Source organism: Ictalurus punctatus, chromosome 12, assembly GCF_001660625.3.
Source record: "Ictalurus punctatus breed USDA103 chromosome 12, Coco_2.0, whole genome shotgun sequence".
NCBI lineage: Eukaryota > Metazoa > Chordata > Actinopteri > Siluriformes > Ictaluridae > Ictalurus > Ictalurus punctatus.
The window spans coordinates 30,068,243-30,093,823 of NC_030427.2; the positions used below are offsets into that span (position 1 = coordinate 30,068,243).

Below are 25,581 nucleotides of genomic sequence, written 5' to 3' on the forward strand. Positions count from 1 at the left end.
GTGACTGACAGGAGAGAGAGAGAGAGAGAGAGAGAGAGAGATGCCCCCCCAACATTACAGTTACCATAGAAACAGTCATTAACATGATATCAGTCATTAAAAATAACAAGAAAAATACACTTAATAATTTAATCATAAATAAGAAAAGAACAAGATTGTGCAAGGACAAATATACTTTAATGCAGTCTCGGCAGTGAGGAACGAGAGAAACACGGAAACACACAACAGTCACAGTCACGATACACACACACACACACACACACACACACACACACACACACACACACACACACTAATAACTATAGAGCTCCGGTCAACAGTCTATAATTAATGAATCTATAAATAATTACTCTGAACTCAAGCGAAATCAAGACGTTTTACACGTCCGCAAAATGTAAAAGGTAAGTAAAATAACACTCAGGGGGGGGGGGGGGGGGGGGGGTTGGGGGGGGGGGGCGTGCTGTAATAGGAAAATAATCAATGACGGTGGTGTGATACAGGCCGACACGGAGAGTTACCACTTTTGCAGTCGACGAATCAGTCCGTACAGAATTTTGCCGAGTTTATCATTCTGTTTGTGATTGTTGCCGCTGAAATGCGCGATTTTAAACTTAATAAGACAAAAAAAAACACAAAAAAAAACACCTGTCATGTTACAGAGAAATTGTAACGTGGAAAAAGCTTTTAAATCACCTGTCCCGAACATGTCGGAAAACTAAACGTTCCAGCTTCACCTGTTACGGAGTGCTGATGCTGACGACTCCTTCCATAAACGTTAAATAAACAGAAAACGTCACCAGAGCGACGATTACACGCGTTTTGTAATCCATATAGAAACGGTGACGTGTCAGAGCGAGCGCGTTAAAATAAACTGTTCTAGAAAACTAATCACCTTCTGACCAATCAGGATCCAGAACTCAACAGCGCTGGGGTTTAACATAACAGCCAGGTCGTTAAGCACATCTGAAGGTCAACATCTGGTCCAGTGGTGCTGATTGAAGTGGTTTCAGTGTTTAATAGACGGAGGTTTTGAACATTGAGGCTCAGTAATGAGTTTATAAAGTCCACGGTTCGTGAAATTACAGTTGGAACCCAGCGAAGTAGACACACACACACACACACACACACACACGTACGCTCTTCATCTACTTGTTCATGTCATCCAGCGCCTGTAAAATAACACATACAGTGTGTCATTAAATACTACACATACAAACATTCACGGCAATTATTTCACTATTATTATTTAGCAGTTATTTATGTTTTTTTTAAAAAACGTGACGTGTGTTGCACGTGAAACATGTTTCATGTGGACGGTACCACTGCGGAGTCCGGAGTGCGCCCACCTCTACACCGAGCTGGTGGTTTGCTCCAGCGGAGACATCGGGCTCCAGGAATTCGGGGTCTCCTGGAGACTGTTTCTACGTGCAGTTGCAGGTCTCCCTGGCAACAACATCACATGATTACAAAATTATGCACGGTGGCTTGCTTAAAAGCCCGCCTGTTTGAGCTTTAAACCTGGAACTGATATGGACTTGACTGGGAGTACAGGTCATGAATCTACACAAAATAGCCCATGATACTGATGTGGGAGGAGCAAATGTAAAAGTTGTGAGTGCGTAAGTATTCACCCCCTCTTTGTTGCCCTGTTTACCTTAAACTAATCTCAGCATATTTCACTGCGCTCTTGAGAACATTCCTGCACTAGTTTGATGAGATGAGACAACGGGGTGTGTGGTACCTGTGCAGGAGTAGATGCACCACAGCGCACCCATCATGACGATCCCCATCAGGAACGCAGCAATCACGCTGATCAACACCGAGCTCGCAACTGAACACAAACACAACGCAGCTCAACTCCAGTGTGACCCCTTACATACAACACGCCAGTGTCATAATGCACAAACAGTGTGTGTGTGTGTGTGTGTGTGTGTGTGTGTGTGTGTGTGTGTGTGTGTGTTTACCACCACTGGATGAGCTGTGCCTGGGCATCACTGTCTCTGTCACACGAGGCTTCTGAGCCAGTTTACCTTTAACACACAATCACACACAAACACACACAGCATGAGCAAAAATGTTAAAGGAAAATAAATATATATAAACACTTATCAACAATATCAAATTATTCAACATGAATTAAGAAATACACGTTTACATCAAACTCGTGTCTGTTTAGTTATTGTTGAATATTTATTTTTATTTTATTTATTTCTGTTTATGTATGTTGTAATGTTGAGCACTGACCAGCAGGAGGCGGCACAAGACCGACCAGTGCATCAGGGAGATACGTGACCAACACCGGCCTGGACAGGTTCCTGTACTCACACTGAGAGAGAGAGAGAGAGAGAGAGAGAGAGAGAGAGAGAGAGAGAGAGAGAGAGAGAGAGAGAGAATAGTTAAAGTGAGAAAGAATGCAAGGTGACACATACCACTGTGTTAAATTCACCTCTTTATCTATCTACTGATCTGTTCATCCATCCTTCCATTTATCCTGGGAACTGAGAGTAAGATTAGGTACGTGTCTACACCTGGTCATCTGACATTTGATAATAAGCCACAAAATCATGTTAGGTTTTTTTTTAAAAATACTTTAATCGACATTTTGGTGTAAAATGTAACACACATTGTACATTCAATCAGGTAGAACTTTATAATTTCAAGGTCTTGATGTAGTGTGTGTGTGTGTGTATGTGTGTGTGTGTGTGAGAGTGTATGAGTGAGTGTTAGTGTGTGTGTGTGTGTGTGTGTGTGTGTGTGTGTGTGTGTGTGTGTGTGTGTGTGAGAGAGAGTGTATGAGTGAGTGTGTGTGTGTGTGTGTGTGTGTGTATTACCTGTTGAGCTGCGGGTGTGTGTGTGGGAGCGGGTGTGTGTGTGTGTGTGTGTGTGTGAGAGTGTATGAGTGTGTGTGTGTGGGAGCGGGTGTGTGTGTGTGTGTGTGGGAGCGGGTGTGTGTGTGTGTGTGTGGGAGCAGGTGTGTGTGTGTGTGTGGGAGCGGGTGTGTGTGTGTGTGTGTGGGAGCAGGTGTGTGTGTGTGTGTGGGAGCAGGTGTGTGTGTGTGTGTGAGAGTGTATGAGTGAGTGTGTGTGTGTGTGTGTGTGTGTGTGTTACCTGTCGAGCTGCGGGTGTGTGTGTGGGAGCGGGTGTGTGTGTGTGTGTGTGTGTGTGAGAGTGTATGAGTGAGTGTGTGTGTGTGTGTGTGTGTTACCTGTCGAGCTGCGGGTGTGTGTGTGGGAGCAGGTGTGTGTGTGTGTGAGAGTGTATGAGTGTGTGTGTGTGGGAGCGGGTGTGTGTGTGTGTGTGTGGGAGCAGGTGTGTGTGTGTGTGTGTGAGAGTGTATGAGTGAGTGTGTGTGTGTGTGTGTGTGTGTGTGTGTGTGTTACCTGTCGAGCTGTGGGTGTGTGTGTGGGAGCGGGGGTGTGTGTGTGTGTGTGAGAGAGAGTGTATGAGTGTGTGTGTGTGTGTGTGTTACCTGTCGAGCTGCGGGTGTGTGTGTGGGAGCGGGTGTTTGTGTGTGTGTGTGTGAGAGTGTATGAGTGAGTGTGTGTGTGTGTGTGTTACCTGTCGAGCTGCGGGTGTGTGTGTGTGAGAGAGTGTATGAGTGTGTGTGTGTGTGTGTGTGTGTGTGTGTGGGAGCAGGTGTGTGTGTGTGTGTGTGAGAGTGTATGAGTGAGTGTGTGTGTGTGTGTGTGTGTGTTACCTGTCGAGCTGCGGGTGTGTGTGTGTGTGTGTGTGTGAGAGTGTATGAGTGAGTGTGTGTGTGTGTGTGTGTGTGTGTGTGTTACCTGTCGAGCTGCGGGTGTGTGTGTGTGAGAGAGTGTATGAGTGTGTGTGTGTGTGTGTGTGTGTGTGTGGGAGCAGGTGTGTGTGTGTGTGTGTGAGAGTGTATGAGTGAGTGTGTGTGTGTGTGTGTGTGTGTGTTACCTGTCGAGCTGCGGGTGTGTGTGTGGGAGCAGGTGTGTGTGTGCAGTCTCTGTGTGTCTCAGTGGCGTCTCCACACAGCTCCAGGCTGCAGTGCAGGAACTGGATGGAGTTATTAAACACGGGCCGCAGAATAAAGCTGAACCTGAGCTGCACCGTCTTCTCCGTCCTCTCTGTCTGCTGTCCCACCTCCACTTCTCTGGACACCCTGACTCTGCTTCCCCGTATGCGTTTTTCTCTCTGATTGTCTGATGGAAGTCTCCTCGTCCCTGTACCCTCCTCATCCTCCCTCGTTTTTGGAACAAGAAGCTCCTCGTCCTCTCCGGTGTCCTGCTCTCTCTCAGCCTCGTCTTCCTCCTGTCCTTCTTCATTGCTGTCCTCTCTTTCTCCCTTGTCATTCTCCGTGTCTCTGTCTCCGTCCTCACCCGCTCTGTGCTCTGTCCGTGTCTCCGTGTGCGTGATGAAGGACGAGTCTACGGGACAGAAGTCTCGGATGATGGGCCAGCTGGTCTGAGTACGCGGGTCTGATAGAGGAGAGAACACACACGAGCGCACCTCCAACCTTTCACTGACCTCCATACTGCCTGAGATCTGAGAGAGAGCAAGAGACAGAGAGACAGACAGAGATAGAGAGAGACAGAGAGAGAGAGTGAGGCAGAGAGAGAGAGACAGACAGTGAGACAGAGATAGAGAGACATAGAGAGAGAGTGAGACAGAGAGAGAGAGACAGAGATAGAGAGACATAGAGAGTGAGACAGAGAGAGAGAGTGAGACAGAGAGAGAGAGAGACATAGAGAGAGAGTGAGACAGAGATAGAGAGAGACAGAGATAGAGAGTGAGACAGAGAGAGAGACAGAGAGAGAGTGAGACAGAGATAGAGAGTGAGACAGAGAGAGACAGCGAGATGAGAGCGATAGAGTGAGACAGCGATAGAGAGTGAGACAGAAATTGTGACAGAGAGTGAGAGAGAGATAGAGTGAGACAGCGATAGAGAGTGAGACAGCGAGAGACAGAGACAGAAAGAGACAATGTTAAATGTTCAGAGCGGACATGTTGTTTGTGACATGTCTAAAGGTTGTGCTGGCATCATCACGTCTTCATATCGTCATCGCCTCTGATTATGATGAACACGCGGAGAAAAGAAAATGGCGGCCATACGGTGTGTGAAGCTGACCTCGGCGTACACTCGTCCACGAACCGTCACCATGCAGGGCCCCACCGCTCTCTGCTCAAACCTGTCTGTGGCAAACAGACGCATGGAGAGCAGAGGACCGGCGTGTGCGACCGGGAGCCAGGGTGGGCCCGAGTCGGGGGCAGGGCCGGGGCCACTCCCACTCCGCAGCATGCCCTGTGGCCTGGAGGACGTGCTGGGTGTAGACGCGCTGGTGAGTGCGGGCAGAGGAGCTGTGCACCTGAACTGAAACCAGAATGAACGCACAGGTTTAACACAACACAGCGTGACCATTTTAACATGCCTTAGATAAGCACAGAGGCCACGCCCACACTCCGAGTCACAGACACACAGGCCACGCCCAGACACGGGGTCACAGACACACAGGCCACACCCAGACTCGGAGTCACATTCACACAGGCCACGCCCACACTCTGAGTTACAGACACACAGGCCACGCCCTTTCACTCACATGTATAACCAGTGGAGTCGACTCATTGGCTGGTTTCTCTTCCTTCTTTCCCTGCATGCTCAGTGAAGGCTTAGACCGCCACAGCAATATCTGCAGAAGAAAACACACACACACACACACACACACACACACACACACACACTGTTCAACAGCATCAACCATGCCATGTCTGTAGTGTGAGGTTTGCTCCTCTCGTTCTGCACTACAGCTACGGGCTTCCATTACGTGTGAGATACATTCGCTTTAAAGCTCGCGTACGCCGCTAGCGAAGCAAGCTCCACATTCCAATTAAACACTGATTACTGACACTGATTCAAAAAATTACAATGAATCGCTTCTGTATATTTTTTCACTTTTTTTGTTGTTGTTAATAACTGATTTTACGTTTCCTAGGCAACCTGCGACCCACACCAACACCTGCGATCTCCGGTGACTTGAGCAGTGGTCTAATGTGATTCTGACAGCTCGAGTAGCTACAGAACACCTTGTCAGAGTAATGGCACGGCCCATCTCGTTCAGGACGCTGTAACCCGGACCACATACGTGGAAAACACAGCGGGGGACGTCACAGCTTCACACACACACACACACACACACACGCACACACACACACAGTGACCCAGGTCACATATGTATTTCCTGGCACATTCTAACTCTAAGCTTTATATGTGTCAGAAGATATCTGAGGCAGGTCGTGCTGTGGTCTGTGCGTACAGAACACGGGCCTCGCTCCAAACGTAATTACGCCATTATGAGACGTTCAGCAGACAAAAACCCAGCAGGGAGCTTTTCTTGGGCCACAGCAGTAATCAGACACGAGAAAAAAGAAAGAAAAAGGGAGGAGTGTGTTGTGTAAAAAAAGACACGAGTCTCCGTGTCTGTTTCTCTGGAAGACTTCTAACGTCACTCCGAACCCCGGCGCATAAAAAGGTGTTTGTGTTAAATTTAAATAAATAGCGGCCGCTTTCGGGGAGAGGCGAGAGGTCACAAAATCCAACCCTCCACTTGTTTTTGGACCAATCACGTCCGGGCACGTGGTAGCTCAGTGGTTAAGACATCAGACTCCTGATCGGAAGGTCACGAGTTCAAAGATTCAAAGATAAAGTAAGTCGATGCGGATAACTGCGTTCTCTCGACGCCGGAAATGTCATTTTGAAAAGATTACAGCTGCCTGTGAACGCTGAGCCACGGAGCTCGCGCGCTAAACTGGCCGAGTCCTCGCAGTTACGGTGTAGTTCAACAGATTCGACTGCGCTGGAATGAATAAATTAATCGGCGAGGACTCGGACTCTGTTTCTGAGATGCGAGCCACTTAATTTAAGCCTGCTAATCTGTTAAATGCTAGTGATATTCAAGAGTGTTACGGGCGGCAGGAGGGCGGAGCCTGTTATATGCATATTCATGAGTTGTGGAGGATCTGCATGTTAGAAAGTCTTGCTGTGGAAACGTTTTGTTTTTCTACACAGATTATTTTTAATAGTTTCCTGCTTCCCTGTTTCTCTCCCTCTTTTTCTGTCTCTCTGTCTCTTTCCCCACCGTTTCTCTCTCTCTCCCTGTTTCTCTCCCTCTTTTTCTGTCTCTCTCTCTCTGTCTGTCTCTCTCTCTCTGTCTGTCTCTCCCTCTCTCTGACTATCTCTCCCTCTCTGTCTGTCTCTCCCTCTCTCTGTCTGTCTCTCCCTCTCTCTGTCTGTCTCTCCCTCTCTGTCTGTCTCTCCCTCTCTGTCTGTCTCTCCCTCTCTCTGTCTGTCTCTCCCTCTCTCTGTCTGTCTCTCCCCCTCTCTGTCTGTCTCTCCCTCTCTCTGTCTGTCTCTCCCTCTCTCTGTCTGTCTCTCCCTCTCTGTCTGTCTCTCCCTCTCTCTGTCTGTCTCTCCCTCTCTCTGTCTGTCTCTCCCTCTCTGTCTGTCTCTCCCCCTCTGTCTGTCTCTCCCCCTCTGTCTGTCTCTCCCCCTCTCTGTCTGTCTCTCCGTCTCTCTGTCTGTCTCTCCCTCTCTCTGTCTGTCTCTCCCTCTCTCTGTCTGTCTCTCCCCCTCTCTGTCTGTCTCTCCCCCTCTCTGTCTGTCTCTCCCTCTCTCTGTCTGTCTCCCTCTCTCTGTCTGTCTCTCCCTCTCTCTGTCTGTCTCTCTCTCCATTTCTCTCACCGTGTTTTTGTACTGCACTTCTCTGCCATGTTGCTCCATCTCTCCTTCAGTCCCACAGGAAATGACTGGAAAAGCCAACAGGAAATGGCTTCTGTTGGAACGTGCCTGGCACGAGGGGTCCCTCAGGGTCACCGCCGAAACGGACAGAGCCAGAGCCTGCAAGCAAGAGTGTGTGTGTGTGTGTGTGTGTGAGAGAGAGAGAGATACACAACCATGTTTGAGAACACACTGCTTTATCAATTCCTGATTACAGTGAAGAAACAAACAATACAGAAGTGCCAATGATATCCTGATAACAATGTGTGTGTGTGTGAGAGAGAGAGTGTGTGTGTTTGACCTGTAAGGAGCTTTTATCCACAGAGACAGTGAGGCGTCCATCCACACACTGCACGCTGACGACCTTCCTGCTGCCCACACCATCGCTGACCTCATGAGACAGCCAGTGTCTCAGCCACGTCTCCTCCGCCTTCGCCTCCCTCATAGCCTGCACTGTGTGTGTGTGTGTGTGTGTGTGTGTGTGTGTGTGTGTGTGTGTGTGTGTGTGTGTGTGGAAAGTGATAGAGAATTCATTCTTAACTGCAGGGATATTAAATGTCAGTCAGTGCATAGTGTGTGATTTGAGACACAGCCTTGGCTACACCTTAAACTTCTCGATTCAGTGATTAACTTTCATTACTAGCACTGTGCTGCGTAAATCTCTCTCTCTCTCTCTCTGTGTTCCTTTCTCTCTCTCTCTCTCTCTCTCTCTCTCTCTAAAGAAGCCTAATTTAGGCGCTGCCTTTTCTTCAATCTACGATAAATCTGTTTATTTTTCTGTTTAAATGTTCGAATCAAGGTCTTCAGCAATCTTCAGAAGATGGACTAGGAAGAGAAGTGTATGGTCTATTTTTTAAAAACATTTTCATATTATTTTTTAACATTATCGTAGATTCTGTGAAGGACATCCGTGTGTTTAATCAGATCAGGAACTTTATGTTTTCAGACACGGGGAAGCCTTAAGGACAGTCCCGGGGAGTAACATGACGAATGGCGTATTTAGTTTGTAGTATTGACTTCAAGAGGGAAAGAAGTGAGGCTGGTGATGCTGCTATGTTGTAAGTGATGGCAGGAAGTAACTCGTCTCACAGACGTTTCCTCATATTGTGTTGATATTAATTAGTACAGGGTATTAGTGATTTTTGTGCCTGGTTGTGTTGTAGTCATTATACAGGTGCATCTCCAAAAAATTGACTATGGTGGAAAAGTTAATTATTTTCTGTAATTTAATTCAAAAAGTGGAACTTTCATATTTTCTAGATTCATTACACATAAAGTGAAATATTTTGAGCCTTTTTTTGTTTTAATCTCAATGTGAACAGTGTGTTAATTTATGCACTGATACACTGTCAGGGCTTTAATCCTTCTGTATGAATTACTGCATGGACATGGCGTGGCATGGAGGCGATCGGCCTGTGGCACTGCTGAGGTGTTCCGGAAGTCCAGGTTGCTTTGATGGCGGTCTTCAGCTCGTCTGTATTGTCGGGTCTGGTGTCTCTCGTAGATTCTCTATGGGGTTCGGGTCAGGAGAGTCGGCTGGACGATCAAGCACAGTAATACCACGGTCAGTAAACCAGACACTAGTAGTTGTGGCACTGTGGGCAGGTGCAGAGTCCTGCTGGAAAAGGAAATCAGCATCTCCATTAAGCTCGTCAGCAGATGGAAGCATGACGTTCTCTAAAATCTCCTGGTAGACACTGCATCCACTCTCCACTTGAGAAAACACACTGGACCAACACCAGCAGATCACATGGCACCTCAAATCATCACTGACTGTGGAAACTTCACACTGGACTTCAAGCAACTCGGATTCTGTTCCTTCTACCCTTCCTCCAGACTCTGGAACCTTGATTTCCAAACGAAACGCAACATTTACTTCCATCTTCCCCGTGATTGTGGTTGTGTACTGACCCAGACCGAGAGATTACAGCCTCAGGAAACCTTCGCAGGTGTTTTGAGTTAATTATCTGATTAGAGTCGTCTCAGGTCGATATTTCTGTATTATAAATTCTTTATTCGAATATTTTGAGATACTGGATGTTTGATTTCCGTGAGCCGTAAACCGTAATCATCGAGATTAAAAAAGAAAAGGCTCGAAATATTTCCCTTTATGTGTAGTGAATCTAGAATATATTAAAGTTCCACTCTTTGAATTAAATTACAGAAAAAAAAAACTTTTCCACGATATTTAAATTTTTTTTAGATGCACCTGTAGATGTATCAGGTAACTGCCTCAAGCAGTTGCTCCCCTCTGATTGGGTGACACTTTAATAAGGACCATAAGTTTCACTTCCACTTTTTGTAGTCGATGAAGCCTTTGAGCTTCATTCCATTCTGGAGTCTCGTTGAGTCACGCGTCTACTATATGCTTGGATTCAATAGCTTAGGCGGACATTTTGAACGATTCGAACGTTCCGCGCTTACGATTTAGCAGAGGTGTAAGAGGAATAAAACTCTTCAGGAAATACTGGCAGCAGTGATAAGAGTAACTCTGCTTCACATCAAGCCACATCACACAAATCAAAGGCTTGAGCGCGGCGCTCCTTTATCTTTAGAACATGGACCACATTGTTTTACATTAGCCTGGAGCCTGTGAAGGACATCAGTGCATTTAATAAGAGCGGAGATTACGAAAACACCAAACATTTTCACTCAACTGGAGGTCAGATTTGCTCACACTGTCCGCTGTGTTTATTACGTTGTCCTACACTGTGTTCCGTACACTCCTGTGAGCAGCGTGTGTACGAAGCTGCTGCGCTGACTTGCATGTGATCCTCACTTTTCAACCCCGTATGTGTGTATATATATATATATATATATATATATATATATATATATATATATATATATATATATATATATACACACGTGTGTACACTGATGAGATCTGATCCTGGATCTGATCTGTATTTGAACTGGATTTAATAGCTATATATTATGGATTTTATGTATGGTACTGTGCAAAAGTCTTAGGTACCCTTAATAATTGTACAAAGTATGTTATAGATTTTTATTTTATGACGTGTGCATTATTGAGTCAATACAACACTAAGGTTTCTTAAATTCTTAAATTTCTTACATGTCGTATATATTATTTAGTGCATTAAATCACCTCTAGGTGTACCTCTAATGCGAACGCATTTGACTGTAAGGAGACATGGAGCACAGAGACATGGATACAGACTGGCTAAGATTGTGGCCTTACCTGCCCCGCCCCCTTTCAGCTTGATCACAAAGCGATTGGCTAGATGAGCTTCTGTATATGACATCACAGAGGGATAGCCATTCTGATTGGCCCAGGCAAGCAAGTCAGGGGCTGCGAGGAGGTCAGGGACGATGATGCTGCTCATGGTGAGGTCGGGTTTGGGAGGATAGAGAGGTGTGACACTGTGAGATGACTGAGGGAGAGATTGAGATGTGGAATCGAATGTCAGCGTAACAAAGTGTGGTATTTTTGATGGTAAAAACAGTTTCTGCGAAAAAAAAATAGAGAAAGATGTCTCACGTGAACTGTGATGTGGCCACGGAGACCCGGAGTCACAAGAGCCCAGTTTACTGGAGCAGCACTGCTCAACACTAACACTACGTTACACCACCCAGCATCAGCCACCGGGGGCAGCAGAGAGACAGACACCTCCACCTGTAACGACCTGAGAAGAGTGCAAGAAACAAAATATGAGACTACAGTTGGAGTTCCCATGTTTAGCTGGCGTATGAGGGGACTTGTGCAAGTGTAGATGTGATGGCTTATTTCACATTCAAGGTGTTCACTCAGGCAGTGTAGGTTTTCTCCACTCTCGCTGCTTGGGAGATAGCACATTAATAATCCGGTTTGTTTTATTTTTTCAAGGAAAAAGGGTTCCCGCTAATGCCGCAGGTTTGACAGATTTGTAGGCTTGAAGTTCAGTTAGAAACACTCGACGCGAAGGGAAATGAACCAATTTGCTTTCAGATTGAAACAAACCAGCATTTTTCATTAGGCTGAAAGATGTGGATCTGAAACATGGCGCATATGAAGTCCTGAAAAATACTTTCACACTCTCCTGCCCACTTTACAGGGTTGCTCGTCATCTTGCTCGTCAGATTGTTCAGGTGTGCTGCAAGGGTGACAGTTTGGGGAATTCATCTACATCACCAGCCTTCGAGTCCTACAAATGACTCCACCTGTTTCCTGGTGTGTAGTCATGGACTGTCCTTGAATAGCCTCCATGTCGTCTACCTGGGGCTGGATTTGTCCCTGACTTGATGTCAGCAAGTTTTTTTGACAGTTGTCTGGGTTGACTCGCTTACATCCATCTTGGAAACAATCTGCTTGGGCAAGCCTCATTTGAAACAACCAATCATAGACTTGATTTGCATGGGATGTTCACCCAGAGAGTTTGCCCAACTGCGATGTGCAGGACATAGCAAGGGAAGGTGTCTATTTGCTCAGCAAATATGTCATATTATTCACAGGAGACAGCTGAACATCACTTCCACATGAAGTATGCCAAGGCCATGAAGCTGCTGGGCCACAGAATATGAGTATGACTGAAAACATTAAGAAAACTGGGATGGTATGTTCAGCCCAGCTCACCCACAGAGTCCGGAGCCTGCAGACCACAGCTTGATGACGTGCACTTCCGGGTTGGAGAGTCTGTCTGAGGAAGCGCATCCGTTCACTTCCTGTCCCTGCAGCTTGGACGCCATGTAGTTGTGAGAGAGAAAGAGAGACTGCAGGCGACACACGCTCGGCATGCTGGGATCTGAAGGTCAGGAAAATATCAAAGGGACTAGGAAACGTGAATACTGCATTAAATTACACACTGGATAAATATTAATGTACAAATTTTAATCTACATGTGACCTCTCAACATCAGTCTGATGTGTGCGTACCCTCTCCGAGGCGGAGGTAGACGCGGTTGGCACTGGCTGAGTGTGTAAGGGAGGATATGGTTGCATGACGCTGAAGGGTCCAGCGCAGTAAAGCACGAGGTCGCCATGGCAATGAGGGGATGGCATGGACACGAGCCGACACACTCCCTTTCTCCAGCGTAGAGTTCGCCGGGACCTGCAACACACACAAACACTGACCATTGACTGGCTTTGGTATTTTATAATTGGGGCAAAATTCATACAGTATACACACACACACACACACACACACCATATAAGCACTGACCTGCACTAGGATGTGGAGATTCTCCGGCAGCCCATCGCTCTCCAGAACCCAGTGCATGGCATGCTGGGAACTCAGTACAAGAATGACTGGGCGATGGACAGGATGTGAGTAGGACAGTGGCCTCAGAACCACTGTCACCTAGAGAGAGAGAGAGAGAGAGACAGGTAGATAAATAGACAGACAGACAGATCGACAGAGAGAGAGAGAGAGAGAAAGAGAGACAGACAGGTAGTTGTACCAGTTTGTCAGTGCTGTGATTGGGTCTTGCTACAGCGATCACATGGGTCTCTTTAGCCCCACCCTCTCTGGCAGCACAGCCTGGCCCAGCCTCAAAGCGTTCAAGCTGAGCGTGAACAGGGTGCAGTGCCCCCGCAGGAGAAACTCTGCACTGCAACGTCACTTCACCTGCACCCAGACAGAGAAAATGCATTTAATCCAAACCACAACTACTCAAACACACACACACACACACATACACATACACACACACACACTCACACACACACACACACTCACACACACACACACACACACACACACACACACACACACACATATACACATACACACACAAAACCAAACTCCCAGAGCAGCAGGCTTCATTCTGAGTGTGATCCAACTACTCTAAATAGGCTGGCGTGTGTGTACAGTGTATTTCCAACCCTGGGGTAACACACCTCTGCACTCACACTGGGAGTGTGAAATCCGACTTCAAAATCATTTCCTCTCCATCTTTAAATTAGATTTCGAAATCCATGGCATCTTGGTGAGCTGGAGTGAAAGCTTTCGACTGCTCTGTAGTGAAGGGCTGAGAACTCAGAGAGAAGCCTGGCACTGGGTCAGAATCGGCACTCATACACACATAGGTGTCTGTGGCACTGCACGGTGAAATGCTAACCTATTCACACACACACACACACACTTTAACACACACTCTCGAAGTGTGCCTGGCTACATTGTGCGTCTTTAACACCACACTCTCCTCCCTTGGCCTGATCTGTAAGAGTTCTTTCTCTCAGAAATAAATACACCCAAAACTCTACCAGAAATGATGCTATTTTGATGTAAAGTGGGTGGAGCTCATCGGAAGTTCACGTAAATTTTACCCTCACCAATCACAAAGGCTGCTTTCGTTTGTCGCTGAAAGACCTGGCAAGTGAAAGCTAAACTAAGCTAGCAAGATAACACCAAAATAACTAGCAAAAGCTAAGCTACAAGCAAAAAGCTGAACTAGCAAGAGAATGTTAAGACAGCAAGTGAAGACTAAACTAGCGGAAGAATGCTAAGCTAGTGAGCGAAGACTGAACCCTCAAGCAACAGATAAACTAACAAATAAAGACGAAACTTTAAACAGAACAACAGAAAAAACAGAACGCGAGACTATAGCATGGACAACTTAAGATAGAGGAGTGGAGACTAACAAGCAACAGGGTTTCATAATCCTGATTGTCCCTGACTGTGTCTTCGAGCTTAGTTTGACTAGAGGGCTAGAGCAGGCTAGTAGCCTCATTTCTAGTGAGATGTCAATCAAGTGCTCATTAGCATATTAGGCCACACCCAGTTCTCAGATCAGTCTGATGTGAGTTCAGTGAGTTCAGCTCCCTAATCAGACAAACAGTTTTGTATCTACTCCTCGTAAAATACAGGGACAATATAGCCTCACACACACACACACACACACACACACACACACACACACACACACACACACTCTCTCTCTCTCTCTCTTACACACACACACACACAAAGGCTCTTCTCCTGCTCTCCTGCCCCATACCTGCAGTTCCTGCCCTGAACAGAAGGAGATAGATTAGAGCCCACACTGTCTGCGACATTGTCTTCCCCTTTATCCAGAAGAGTTCAGCTTCAGGGGACTTCTATTACATACTGACACACACACACACACACACACACACACACACACACACACAGAATAAGATTCAGACTGAAGGGTAGGACAAAGAGCAATTCATAACGAAATCTTACGTTCCACAAAGACAAGAAAGACAAAAAGCAACAATGTATTCTGGAGTATCCAGAGCACAAGTTCCTCCCTCTCTCTTAACCCCCCCCAACCCCCGTCCACCCCGTGCACACACACACACACACACACACACACACACACACACACACACACACACACACACACACAAATGCATACACACAGAGAATAAGTAGGCTACAGAAAGAATATCTCATTTGTATTAATGTTGTTCATAACGAAACCTTACATTCCGAACCCAGCACATAACCCAGCCTGTGAGTTAGCTGCAGTGTGTTTCAGTCTCCTGTGTCTCAGTGGGGCTCAGACGCTGATGTCTGGTTAACCCAACTTTCCACTGTGGGTCAAACCTACAGGCTTCCAGGGCTCTGCTAGAGTAGGGTTGGGTTTCTGGGCTTAGGATTCACAGAAAATGTTCACGGAAAACCCCATACTTCCTGGGTTGAAGTGTTGGTACTAAAGGTTTTCACTGTAAAGATTCTCAGCTAAAGCCTGTGCTTACATCCTGAGCTTCACTTCTAGTACTGCAGTTCCTGGGGTAAAGTCCCTGAGCTCTAACCCCAGTACTAAAATCCCTGGTGTAAAGATATTAGGCTAAAGATCCATTAGTGTTCCTGAGCTAATGTCCCTGTACTACAGTCTGGTACTAAAGCCCCTGTACTGAAGTTCCTGAGCTAGAGTTTTAGTACTACAATTTCAGAGCTAAAGTCCCTCAAGTTCCTGTTGTAAATATCCTGGAAATTAAGTTTCTGGGCTAAAATCACTGCCCTAAATTCCTTTTATTAAAGTTCCTGTATGGAAGTGTCTGCAATGAAGTTCCTATACTGAAGTTCCTGGGCTAAAATCCCTGTACTACGTTCCTTTTACTAAAGGTCGTGTACTGATATTCCTTGGCTAAAGTTCCTGTATGGACGTCTCTGCAATAAAGCACCTATACTGAAGTTCCTGGGCTAAAATCCCTGTACAAAGTTCCCTGTACTAAAGTTCCTGTATGGAAGTCACTGCAATAATGCTCCTATATTGAAGTTCCTGGGCTAAAATCCCTGTACTACGTTCCCTTTACTAAAGGTCGTGTACTGATATTCCTTGGCTAAGTTGCTGCAATAAAGTTCCATGGCTAAAGTTTCTGGTGTAAGATCCTTTAGTAAAGTTCCTGCAATAAAGACCCTGGGATATAAAGTTCCTGGGCTAAAATCCCTGTCCTACAGTCACTCTGCTGAAGTCTTTGTCCTAAGATTCCTGTACTAAACTCTCTGAGCTAAAGTTCCTGGGCTCATCCTGTGGAAAGACTGATTTTCTGGGCCAGAGGTCAGCTCCATCTGCAGAGTTACACCGTTAACACCACACTGCAGGAGACTTCACCTACACTGCTGAAAGTAAATAATCAGATCAGACCCTGGCCATCGTGCTCTGGGTATTAAAAAGCAGAATACACTGTTAAAGTCTGGTACAGCTCCACCACTGGAAACACCGCGGGTTATGTGTTCCTGAAAGGAATAGCATGAAGCTAATGGTGTAACTTTTTGACACTCTATCATGGTACACCATCACACCATCACATCATATCACATCACACCATCACACCATCACATCACACCATCACATCATATCACATCGCATCATCAGAGCTACAGTGTCATTAAACTGTACAGCAACTCCAACCTGTAGAACGGGTCACGTGCTCGTCCTGCACTGTATTACAGTATACAGTAGAGATATGAGATTCATTGATGAGGCTTTTCTAATCTAGCAGCTGACTGAACAAGGCTTCCAGAGAAACAAGACAGAAAAGAGTCATCAAAACAAAAACAAACAAACAAGCAAACAAACAAACAAACAAACAAACAAACAGCTGCAATGCAAAAGTAAGACCAGCTCAAAGAACCAAAAGGAAAACAGAAAGCATGCACATACTGACTCATAAACATGCACAAAAGTGACACAATTCAGGACTGATGACTGTTTAGAGGAAACGCAGCTGTAACGCATTAAATCTGACGTTATTACCGGGGTATTAATAGCGCGAGGTCCATCATGTCCACATCCACAAGCGCAAAAGTGGCGCAATGAACTGAAGTTTACACCATACCACACTACAGCTTCATCATTTCACATTTCCACTACAACACTGCTGGAGTTACTGTGTGTGTGTGTGTGTGTGTGTGTGTGTGTGTTGGATACACCCACCTGTGTCGATCGGTGGTCCCAAATGACATCACCGGCGCGCGAGGAATCAGCTTTAAGGGCTCCGTGCAGACGCCGCATATTTAAGTATGAGGACACGCACACGCGCGCACACACAACACACAACACGCGCGCGCGCACACACACACACATACTCTATCTCTCTCTCTCGCTCTTCTACACACTTTCCTACTCTCTCTCTCTCTCTCTCTCTCTCTCTCTCACTCGCTCTTCTACACACTTTCTCTCTCTCTCTCTCTCTCTCTCACTCGCTCTTCTACACACTTTCTCTCTCTCTCTCTCTCTCTCTCTCACTCGCTCTTCTACACACTTTCTCTCTCTCTCTCTCTCTCTCTCTCTCTCGTACACACTTTCTCTCTCTCCTACTCTCTCTCTCTTCTACACACTTTCTCTTTCTCTCTCTTCTCTCACTCTCCCCTACTCTCTCTCTCTCGCTCTTCTACACACTTTCTCTCTCTCTCTCTCTCTCTCTCTCTCTCTCTCTCTCTCTCTATCGTACACACTTTCTCTCTCTCTCTCGCTCTTCTACACATTTTCTCTCTCTCTTTCCTACACACACTGTCTCTCTCTCTCTCTCCCTCTCTCTCTCTCTCTCTCTCTGTCTCTCACACACACACACACCTCTGTCAGACAAACTGATCAAAGTAAAAGGAAAATGTTTAGCGTGCAGCAGAGAAAACCAGTGTTTATGGTGTGGAGAAAGATACAAAGAGGAAAAAGTGGATCTAGAGACTGAAAGGGGCGGAGCTTAACATGCAAGTAGGGGCGGGGTTTTGAGGATGATTGACGGACTGTACATTTAACTTTAAACAAGGAGAACTTTCGTACATTATATAGCCTATGCATGTGCAGTGAGGGGAAATTTATGTAAAGTATGCATCATTTTATTGTGATTTGGCAGAAATACACATGAACAAAGATATGTTTAGAAGAATAACCGACAGGGGAAAAGTATTCGGATACCACAAGTGAACAACCAGCTGTTGCTGGTGATTACAGCTGTGAGACTGCAGTAAGAAGTCATTTGCTTTTTTGCAGCAGTGTGATTCAGTTTCAGCTGATTCCCCTCAGCAGATGGTCTTCAGTTCCCCAACGTGACGAGGGTCCCTATAACCAGTCGCTCCAGGATTTCATTCAAAATCAAGCAAACTCCACAATATTCGGAGGAGCGTGCAATTTTTCAAAATTACTGCAGATTTTCTGCAGATTTGGGCCAAGACACATCATCGCAACGTACGTTCAGCCGAAGCGCTCTCTGATTCGTGCGCGTCGAACATGACTGGAATGATATAATACACTCGCAGGTTCCCGGGTAAATCCTCCATCAATCTTCAATCAATCTTCACTGGGATTCAAATCGTGAGGCGTGATCTTATCTCTTCTTTTTTTCACAAACCAGTCTTGGGTTATTTTGGCTGTATGTCTGAGGTCGTCGTCTGGATGGAACCCTCGTCTTTCCCCAGACTCGCTTTCTTGGCCGATGAGATGATATTTTCCTCTGACATGTCCCCGTGCATCGCTCCATTCACGCTTCATTCACGTCATCATGCTGATGGTGTTCTTGGCATCGCATGCACAAACGTTCCTTCTCCAAACATGTCCTGCTGAATTATCACCGAAGAGTTAACCCTATTACTTTTATTTCACCTGAACAGAGTATCTTGCTCCAGAAGAGTTCTGATTTGTCTAAATGCTTTTAGACGTGTATCTCTGACTACACGGACAGCGGTGATCTAATTATTGACCTTATTCTGAATAAGACTATATTCTGATTAAGGTGTTTACATGAGTCGCTTTTAAAATAATATCTCTTTTCGCACGACTGCAGATTTTGTTATCATAGATCCGAGAGCGTGGTGTGAAATCTTGTGTAGTTCCCCTGATCTAGCCCGGGAAAGATTAGATCTGGTTCCATGACCTTTTGACCTGCATGTTATTGAATTCATTTTTCTCAGAGGGACAAGCTCTTTGCTATGGAAAGACATTGTAGCGTTTTCCATTCCAGTGTTGTTTAATAATGTTGTCCCTGAGAACTTTAGGACGCTCCTTCACCTTTCTCCATGATCGCTAACTGTTGTGTGAAACCAATAGCAACTCACAATTCGCCTGAAAACGTTTTTCTTTTGCAGCATTTATTGTATGATTATATAACTTTTACATCTACAATTTTTGTTTGCGATTTCTTTGCTTATGCTTATGAACACATTCTTTTTTTTGTTCATATTTATAAGTAGAAAGTCCAATGGAATTATGTGTGTAAATATGAAGTGGCACTGAAAGTACATTAAAGAACGTAAACAAAAGTGTCTGAATATTTACTTCCCCTCGCTGTATATCAGTCATGATCAACTATTGATATAACTGTCATTAGTTTAACTTAAAGTATTCGATATCACTTACAATTTGTGATATTATGCAGTTATTACAGCACAAGTTCACTTCAATAAACGTTAAAAAGCATCAATAATAACGTGATCATCTAGCGTAACAATGATGTTTATCTGCTATATACAGTTTGGCGAATAATGACACGCTTTATATAATGAAAAGCAGAACGACTGACCCTTTTGTTGCGCCATCGTGTCCCAGAGAAGGGGCGGGGCTGAGTAAATCACTTCACACGTCATTGGCTTGGCAGCTGCAGTCCATAATCAAGCGCTTTTGACTCTTCTCTACTTGTTCACGTCGCCCTGCTTAAACGCACCAGAACGTCTATGAACCAGCACACTGCATATCTATTCTGTTCTATATCTAAAATAAAGCACAGCATGTGATTTGAGACTCAGTTATAGTTTTTGAGAACATGGGTGTGCAGGTTTGTGGGAAACAGGAAAGAGCAGACAATACGAGTAGAAGAAGGCCACTAATTACAGCTCCATACCGGACCCGGGTTTTATTTATCTTCACGTATAACGAGTCAGGAGGATTGCTAAGTTCAGTTTTCTGAACTTAGCAACACATTAAATGTTCTAACTTTGTTTGTAAAAAAAAAAAAAAGAAGTGTCAAATGTGTGTATGTTGTGTTTAAATGGAAATTATGGTTGCGGGCTGGCGCTGTGAAGTAACTCGCCTTTATGATTCGCATGTTTCTGTGTTCTCAGATGTTATGCTATATATACGTTATATGTGTATCTGACGTGCTATGTATAATACATTCTGGCCAGGCTACATGGGTGGGGCTTTTATATATATATATATATTTCTTGCATCTGAGGATTGTACATTTTAAAGAAAGCTATTGATGTACAGTGATATTATACAGTTGCCAGTTCATTATTGCTTCTCTTCTGTCTCATAAAGGCTCTTACAAAGGGAAAATGTACATATTTATAGCGTAATAAAATGTTTGTTTTTTATGTGAATGTATGGTTGAGTATATTGGTCTGGCAGTGTGGAGTTTCTCTACTTGTAGTCTGTTTGTCCATCTGGGTTTCCTCTGACTGTCCATAAACATTTGCTCTGCACTGAAGAAGAAGGAAAAGTCAGTGGTTTAGTAAACGTGACAAAAATAAATCGCAAAAAAAAAAAAAGATTCCAGTTAGTACAGGTGTTCTGTTGTTCTGTAGAGAAATTAATTGATGTAAATACGGAGCTAAAGCCCAAGGTGTATATTTAACTTACTTAAGGAGTTCAATTTCACAAAACTAGAAAGCAGAAGTTTACTTGAACCGATTTGCATACTGAAGTGAGGGCGTGGCTTTGGAGCTCAATTTGCATATGTGTTTGTGGAGCTTTAATCCGATTTAATTTGAAGTATGATGGGTGGATTGTTCTCAGTATTTCTTGCGTACTGTTGGCTTCTGTCATGACATGCACGAGTCAGTTAAGTAGAGATCCTGGGTTCTGCCAGTTCAGTCTGTATGAAGGCTGGTGGAAGAGCTTTTATCCACTGGAGTGCTGCTTCTGTTTGGAAACACTTAAGGTGTTCAGGGCCATTAAGTACTTAATATAACTTTTTCGATAATGTGTAGTTTTGCAGCATTTTTGTCGTTATGTAGTTAGTAGAATTTGTTTAGAAAATGAAAGTTTGATTTATAAGTTTAGACTTATTTAAAGTTTGAGTAAAATTTACTTGTGATGAAAGCAATATGCTGGTTAAATTCACATACAGTTTATATAGAGAATAATGCTTGGTGCAATGTAAACATTATGTAAAATAAAGATAGTTAAATTTACTAAGACTTTGTGTGTGGAAATTGTTACCATGCTTTTCTTGAGTAAATCTCACTCCAGTATTTTTTTTAAGCCTAGGTGTGAATGAGTGTGTGAATGTGTGTGTGCAAGGTCTCATCCAGGCTGTATAACCACCTCATGTCTAGTGTTACTCGGATAGACTCTGAATCCGATGCCACCCAGAGCACCCAGGACACCCAGGACAGCCAGGACAGCCAAGACAGCCAGAACACCCAGGACACCCAGGACACCCAGGACAGCCAAGACAGCCAGAACACCCAGGACACCCAGGACACCCAGCACACCCAGGACACCCAGGACAGCCAGGACAGCCAGGACACCCAGGACACCCAGCACACCCAGGACACCCAGAGCACCCAGGACACCCAGAACAGCCAGGACACCCAGGATACCCAGAACACCCAGGGTTCATCATGTCAAAAGGTCGCAAGAAACAAAAAGTCTTTGTTATTTTGGAGAATAAATGATAAACTCAGTGACCGTAGCGTGGTTGTTGGTGCCAGACAGGCTGGTTTGAGAATTTCAGAAACTGCAATCTCTAGAGTTTTTCAAAACTCTGTTGTCTTTAAATAACACTCATTGAGCAGCAGTTCTGTGCTGTTGAGCACCTTGTTGAGAAACGTCAGAGGAAACTGGTTTGAGCTGATATGAATTACAATAATTCAAATAACCACACTTTTCAACCGTGGTGAGAGTAAAAGCATCTCAGAATGCACAGCCTCGAGGTGGATGTGCTACAGCAGCAGGTGACGCCATCATGTTCCACTGCTGTCGCAGTCTGAATTTACAGTGGGCACAGACTCATTAGCTCAAAAACTCAAGACTCACCAACTCACAGTCACAGACGCACCAGCTCACAGACTCACAGACCTAGTTCGAGAATCTCAGTGAGTGATCAGCAGTGGTGGCCCAATGGTTAAGGCTCTGGGTTACTGACTAGGAGGTGAGGGGGCCAAGCCCCAGCAAGCCAAGCTACCACAGTTGGGCCCTTGAACAAGGCCCTCAACTCTAGTTGCTCCAGGGGCTCTGTATCATGGCTGACCCCAACATCCTAACATGTATTTGACTGTGCTGTAATGTATATTCCACAAATAAAAGCTTCTTCTTCTTAATACCTATCAGTAATGGTGCGATACAGAATTAAGTATCTAATTATGTTCTATAATTAATAAACATCTGTCATTCTTTAATCGAGAAACTTAATTGTAATTGTTGGACAATCACAGTGGTATAAGAGGAATGAAACACTTCTCCTTACATGCACATGTTTAATTAAATGTGGGTTCAAACCCCAGCACTGTTGGGCCCTTCAGCATGGCCCTTAACTTTCAACTGCTCAGTTGCATAAATGAGATAAATGTCAGTCGCTCTGGACAAGGGCATCTGCCAAAAGCTGTAAATGTACACACCGTCCGTTCAAAAGATCCGCTGACAAATTCAGCGACTGCCACTAAGTTTAAGGGAAATGTGTTGAAAATGCATGATCTTCAATGTGGCATATTTTGTGTAGAACAACTAGAAACAAGGAACGGCACAGAACGTTGGTTGTCTTCCGTCCTGCTGGATTCTGATTGGCTGTGTATCACGTGGGTAGAGTTGCACGTAATCGGCATTGTACTTACCAGAAATATGCAGCAGGTGGCGATATTACTTTCAGTTACTTAGCTAGTGTAATGCCTGGAATAATAAAAGAGAAGAGCACGACAGCCACGCCTAGTCCAGCGGTACATGTGTGCTAAACATTTTTTATTAAACATTAAGAAAATACAAAATGCCTCCTTTCTAATTAAAATATAAATTTCACGTTAGCAAAAAAACAAACAAACAAACAAAAAAACTGAGGCGATTCTTCAAGCCATGCATTCATATGACCAAATAAGGACATTGGAAAACAAGAAAGAGTTGCAGCCAATCCACAGAAAGCATAAGGGGTAACAGGGACAGGAAACTGCGACCATAAAAGGAAAGTGAAGAGCAAATGAGGGAGGGCAGGTGATGAGAGGAGTATAGGGGTTAACAGGGACAGAACTGGAGTACACATTATTTGTGGTTGAGCAGGTAAACAGAATAATTACACCATATTAACAGGGCAATTATAAACAGCAAGAGAAACATAGAGTAAAGAAAGAAAACCAGAGATGGAGATGTATTCTGGCTGTGTGTGTGTGTGTGTGTGTGTGTGTGTCTCCAAACATTTTCAGAAACAAAGTCAGAGGACTAAGAGAAGAATGAAGTTTTTGTGAAATAAACCCAGAACTCAACGTGAGAAAGCTACCTTCTGCTCTTTGACAAATGTCTGAAGTATCTCTGAAGGTATAGAGGTGTGTGTGAGATCAGACTCGACATTTACTTTACAGCGATGATTAAAACGTGGACCGTGAACAGTCAAAGAGAATGTGAAAAGACGATGTGAATGCTGCTTTCTCCCGCAGTGTGATGGACTTCTGAGTGAAACAGAAAACTTGGGTCTGGGTCGTGTAAACGCAGGTATTTGGCTTGTATCTGTCAGGATCTGATTGTCTTGTGTGAAGAAAGCCCGTAGACAGATCAGAACACTAGGCAGAAGGCTATCGTTGAGGACGGCTCGTCTGCCACATGTTGATGCAGTGGAAACGGTGTAAATGTTTCATGTAGATCAGTGGTCACCAACCCTGTTCCTGGAGATCTACCTTCCTGAAGACTTCATCTCCAACCGTAATAACATCCACCTGACCATCTAATCTCTGCCTTAAGAAGTTCTTGATCAGCTAAAGCATGTGAGTTAGATCTGGGTTGGAGACGAAACCTGCAGGAACAGAGATCTCGAGGAAGAGCGTTGGTGATCACTGATGTTGATCAGTGTGCATCTCGTTCCTTTTTTTATTTAATGTAAATGTTCTTTCTCTTTCTTGCATTTTCACTTCTTCTCCTATACCCTATTGTTTTTCCCTTCGTTTTCTTAAAACAACAAAAAAAGAGACGAAAAGGTGATGGAATGCAGAAAACCGAATGACCATTTTAGAGCCATTTATTGTTATTTGTAAATTTTAGCAGAGTATTATTCCCCCCTTGACCACTGGCTCCCATCGCTGCCTCTTACACCTCTACTCTGCGCACTTTGCTTCTCTAGAACTCAATTAAAGATCTTGTACAGTAGCACTACTTGTATTGTTCTCCGCTTGCTCTATCGCTTTGCTTGTATTTCCTCATTTGGATAAAAGCATCTGCTAAACGGACAAATGTAAATGTCTGTAGCTGAGACCCATTATGTCCCACTAATATTTTGTAATTCCTATTGAATCTATTAAATCAGTTGTCTGCAGAAGTCAAAGCTTTTAGATCATCAGACGTTTCGGACCCTAACGCTGACCTCTCAGTCCGATTGCCTGTGTGTTTCAATCATTCTTTCCGAGAGCCAGCATTAGCCAAATAACAAAGACGAAAACACACAGCAGGCGAGAAGTGTTTTCTACCAAAATCTAGATTTGGAACATTGAAGGGGAAACCGAGGGGAAAACTGCATTCAGTGCGTACCAACCGTTCCCAACTGTTACCAACCGATTCCAAACTCCATTAAAACCATTAAAACCAAACTCCTTTTTTTTTTTTAGAGAGAAGCTATTAAAAAGATTATGCTTTGAGTCAAAAAGCTTTCTTAAAAATCCCAATACGCATTATTTATGTGTACCCCGTTCAGCTCAGTGGAAAATGAAAATGGGGTATGATGTGAAAATGTTCTGATTAAATGCAGCTCCTGTTGGGTGTAACACGGCGGTGGTGCAGTTGCCAGGGCTGGGGAGTAAAGTGGTAAAAATACAGGCTCACAAATTTCCACTGTAATTGGATTTGAAGAAATCAGCACAGCAAGCGAGAATAGAGCAGGATAGAGTGCTGAGGTTGTTCTGCTGAGGAGGGCGTCCTGACACATCCCTTCATTTTATGGCACTCCCTCATCTCTCCATCGCCACACACCTGCGTCCTGCATCATGCGGATAATCAGACACATTAGGGCTCCAAACCTCTCGCCCTCTCCTCTTTCCCTTTATTCCTACTGAATAGGATATGTGGCATCATAAAAAAAAATTTGTATGATGAAAAATAGGCAAAAAAAAATAATCATTTACACTTCCACCTCAAGCGTAGTTAAAGTACACAGTGTGCTAAATCAAATACTTGTGTATTTATCATATGTGTATATACTCTAAAGTATTGTATGTGTATATACTCTACAGTATAATGTGTATATACTCTACAGTATAATACGTGTGTATATACTCTACAGTATTGTATGTGTATATACTCTAC

At 44.5% G+C, this 25,581-nt stretch overlaps 1 protein-coding gene across 3 annotated transcripts; it reads right to left on the bottom strand.

Annotated features, from left to right (window-relative positions):
- Positions 1 to 426: 426 nt before the first annotated feature.
- Positions 427 to 17,295, bottom strand: engl (endoglin, like). 3 transcript variants are annotated; one of them, XM_053684732.1, is made up of 18 exons: positions 17,086 to 17,295; positions 14,674 to 14,783; positions 13,135 to 13,301; positions 12,897 to 13,034; positions 12,611 to 12,785; positions 12,312 to 12,480; positions 11,241 to 11,385; positions 10,941 to 11,133; positions 8,037 to 8,188; positions 7,700 to 7,855; positions 5,562 to 5,651; positions 5,093 to 5,335; positions 3,922 to 4,509; positions 2,245 to 2,326; positions 1,965 to 2,030; positions 1,742 to 1,831; positions 1,347 to 1,443; positions 427 to 1,169 (listed from the first exon to the last, which is right to left on the bottom strand). In XM_053684732.1, exons 2-17 carry the CDS (start codon positions 14,729 to 14,731, stop codon positions 1,349 to 1,351), a joined length of 2,607 nt encoding a protein of 868 aa, XP_053540707.1. In that variant the 5' UTR covers positions 14,732 to 14,783; positions 17,086 to 17,295; the 3' UTR covers positions 427 to 1,169; positions 1,347 to 1,348. The 3 variants fall into 3 exon arrangements, with proteins under 3 accessions (XP_053540707.1, XP_053540706.1, XP_053540708.1); XM_053684731.1 differs by lacking the exon at positions 17,086 to 17,295 and adding an exon at positions 16,906 to 17,053; XM_053684733.1 differs by lacking the exon at positions 17,086 to 17,295 and adding an exon at positions 16,906 to 17,053 and having other exon boundaries at positions 1,321 to 1,443.
- Between the last annotated feature and the right edge of the window lie 8,286 nt (positions 17,296 to 25,581).

Coding starts and splice junctions, on each gene's coding strand:
- engl (XM_053684732.1), bottom strand. CDS start 14,731: ATGTCGCAGACAGTGTGGGCTCTAATCTATCTCCTTCTGTTCAGGGCA. Junction 11,386..12,311: donor GCAGGCTCCGGACTCTGTGG/GTGAGCTGGGCT, acceptor CACTCTTCTCAG/GTCGTTACAGGTGGAGGTGT. Junction 8,189..10,940: donor GCTGAAAGGGGGCGGGGCAG/GTAAGGCCACAA, acceptor ACACACACACAG/TGCAGGCTATGAGGGAGGCG.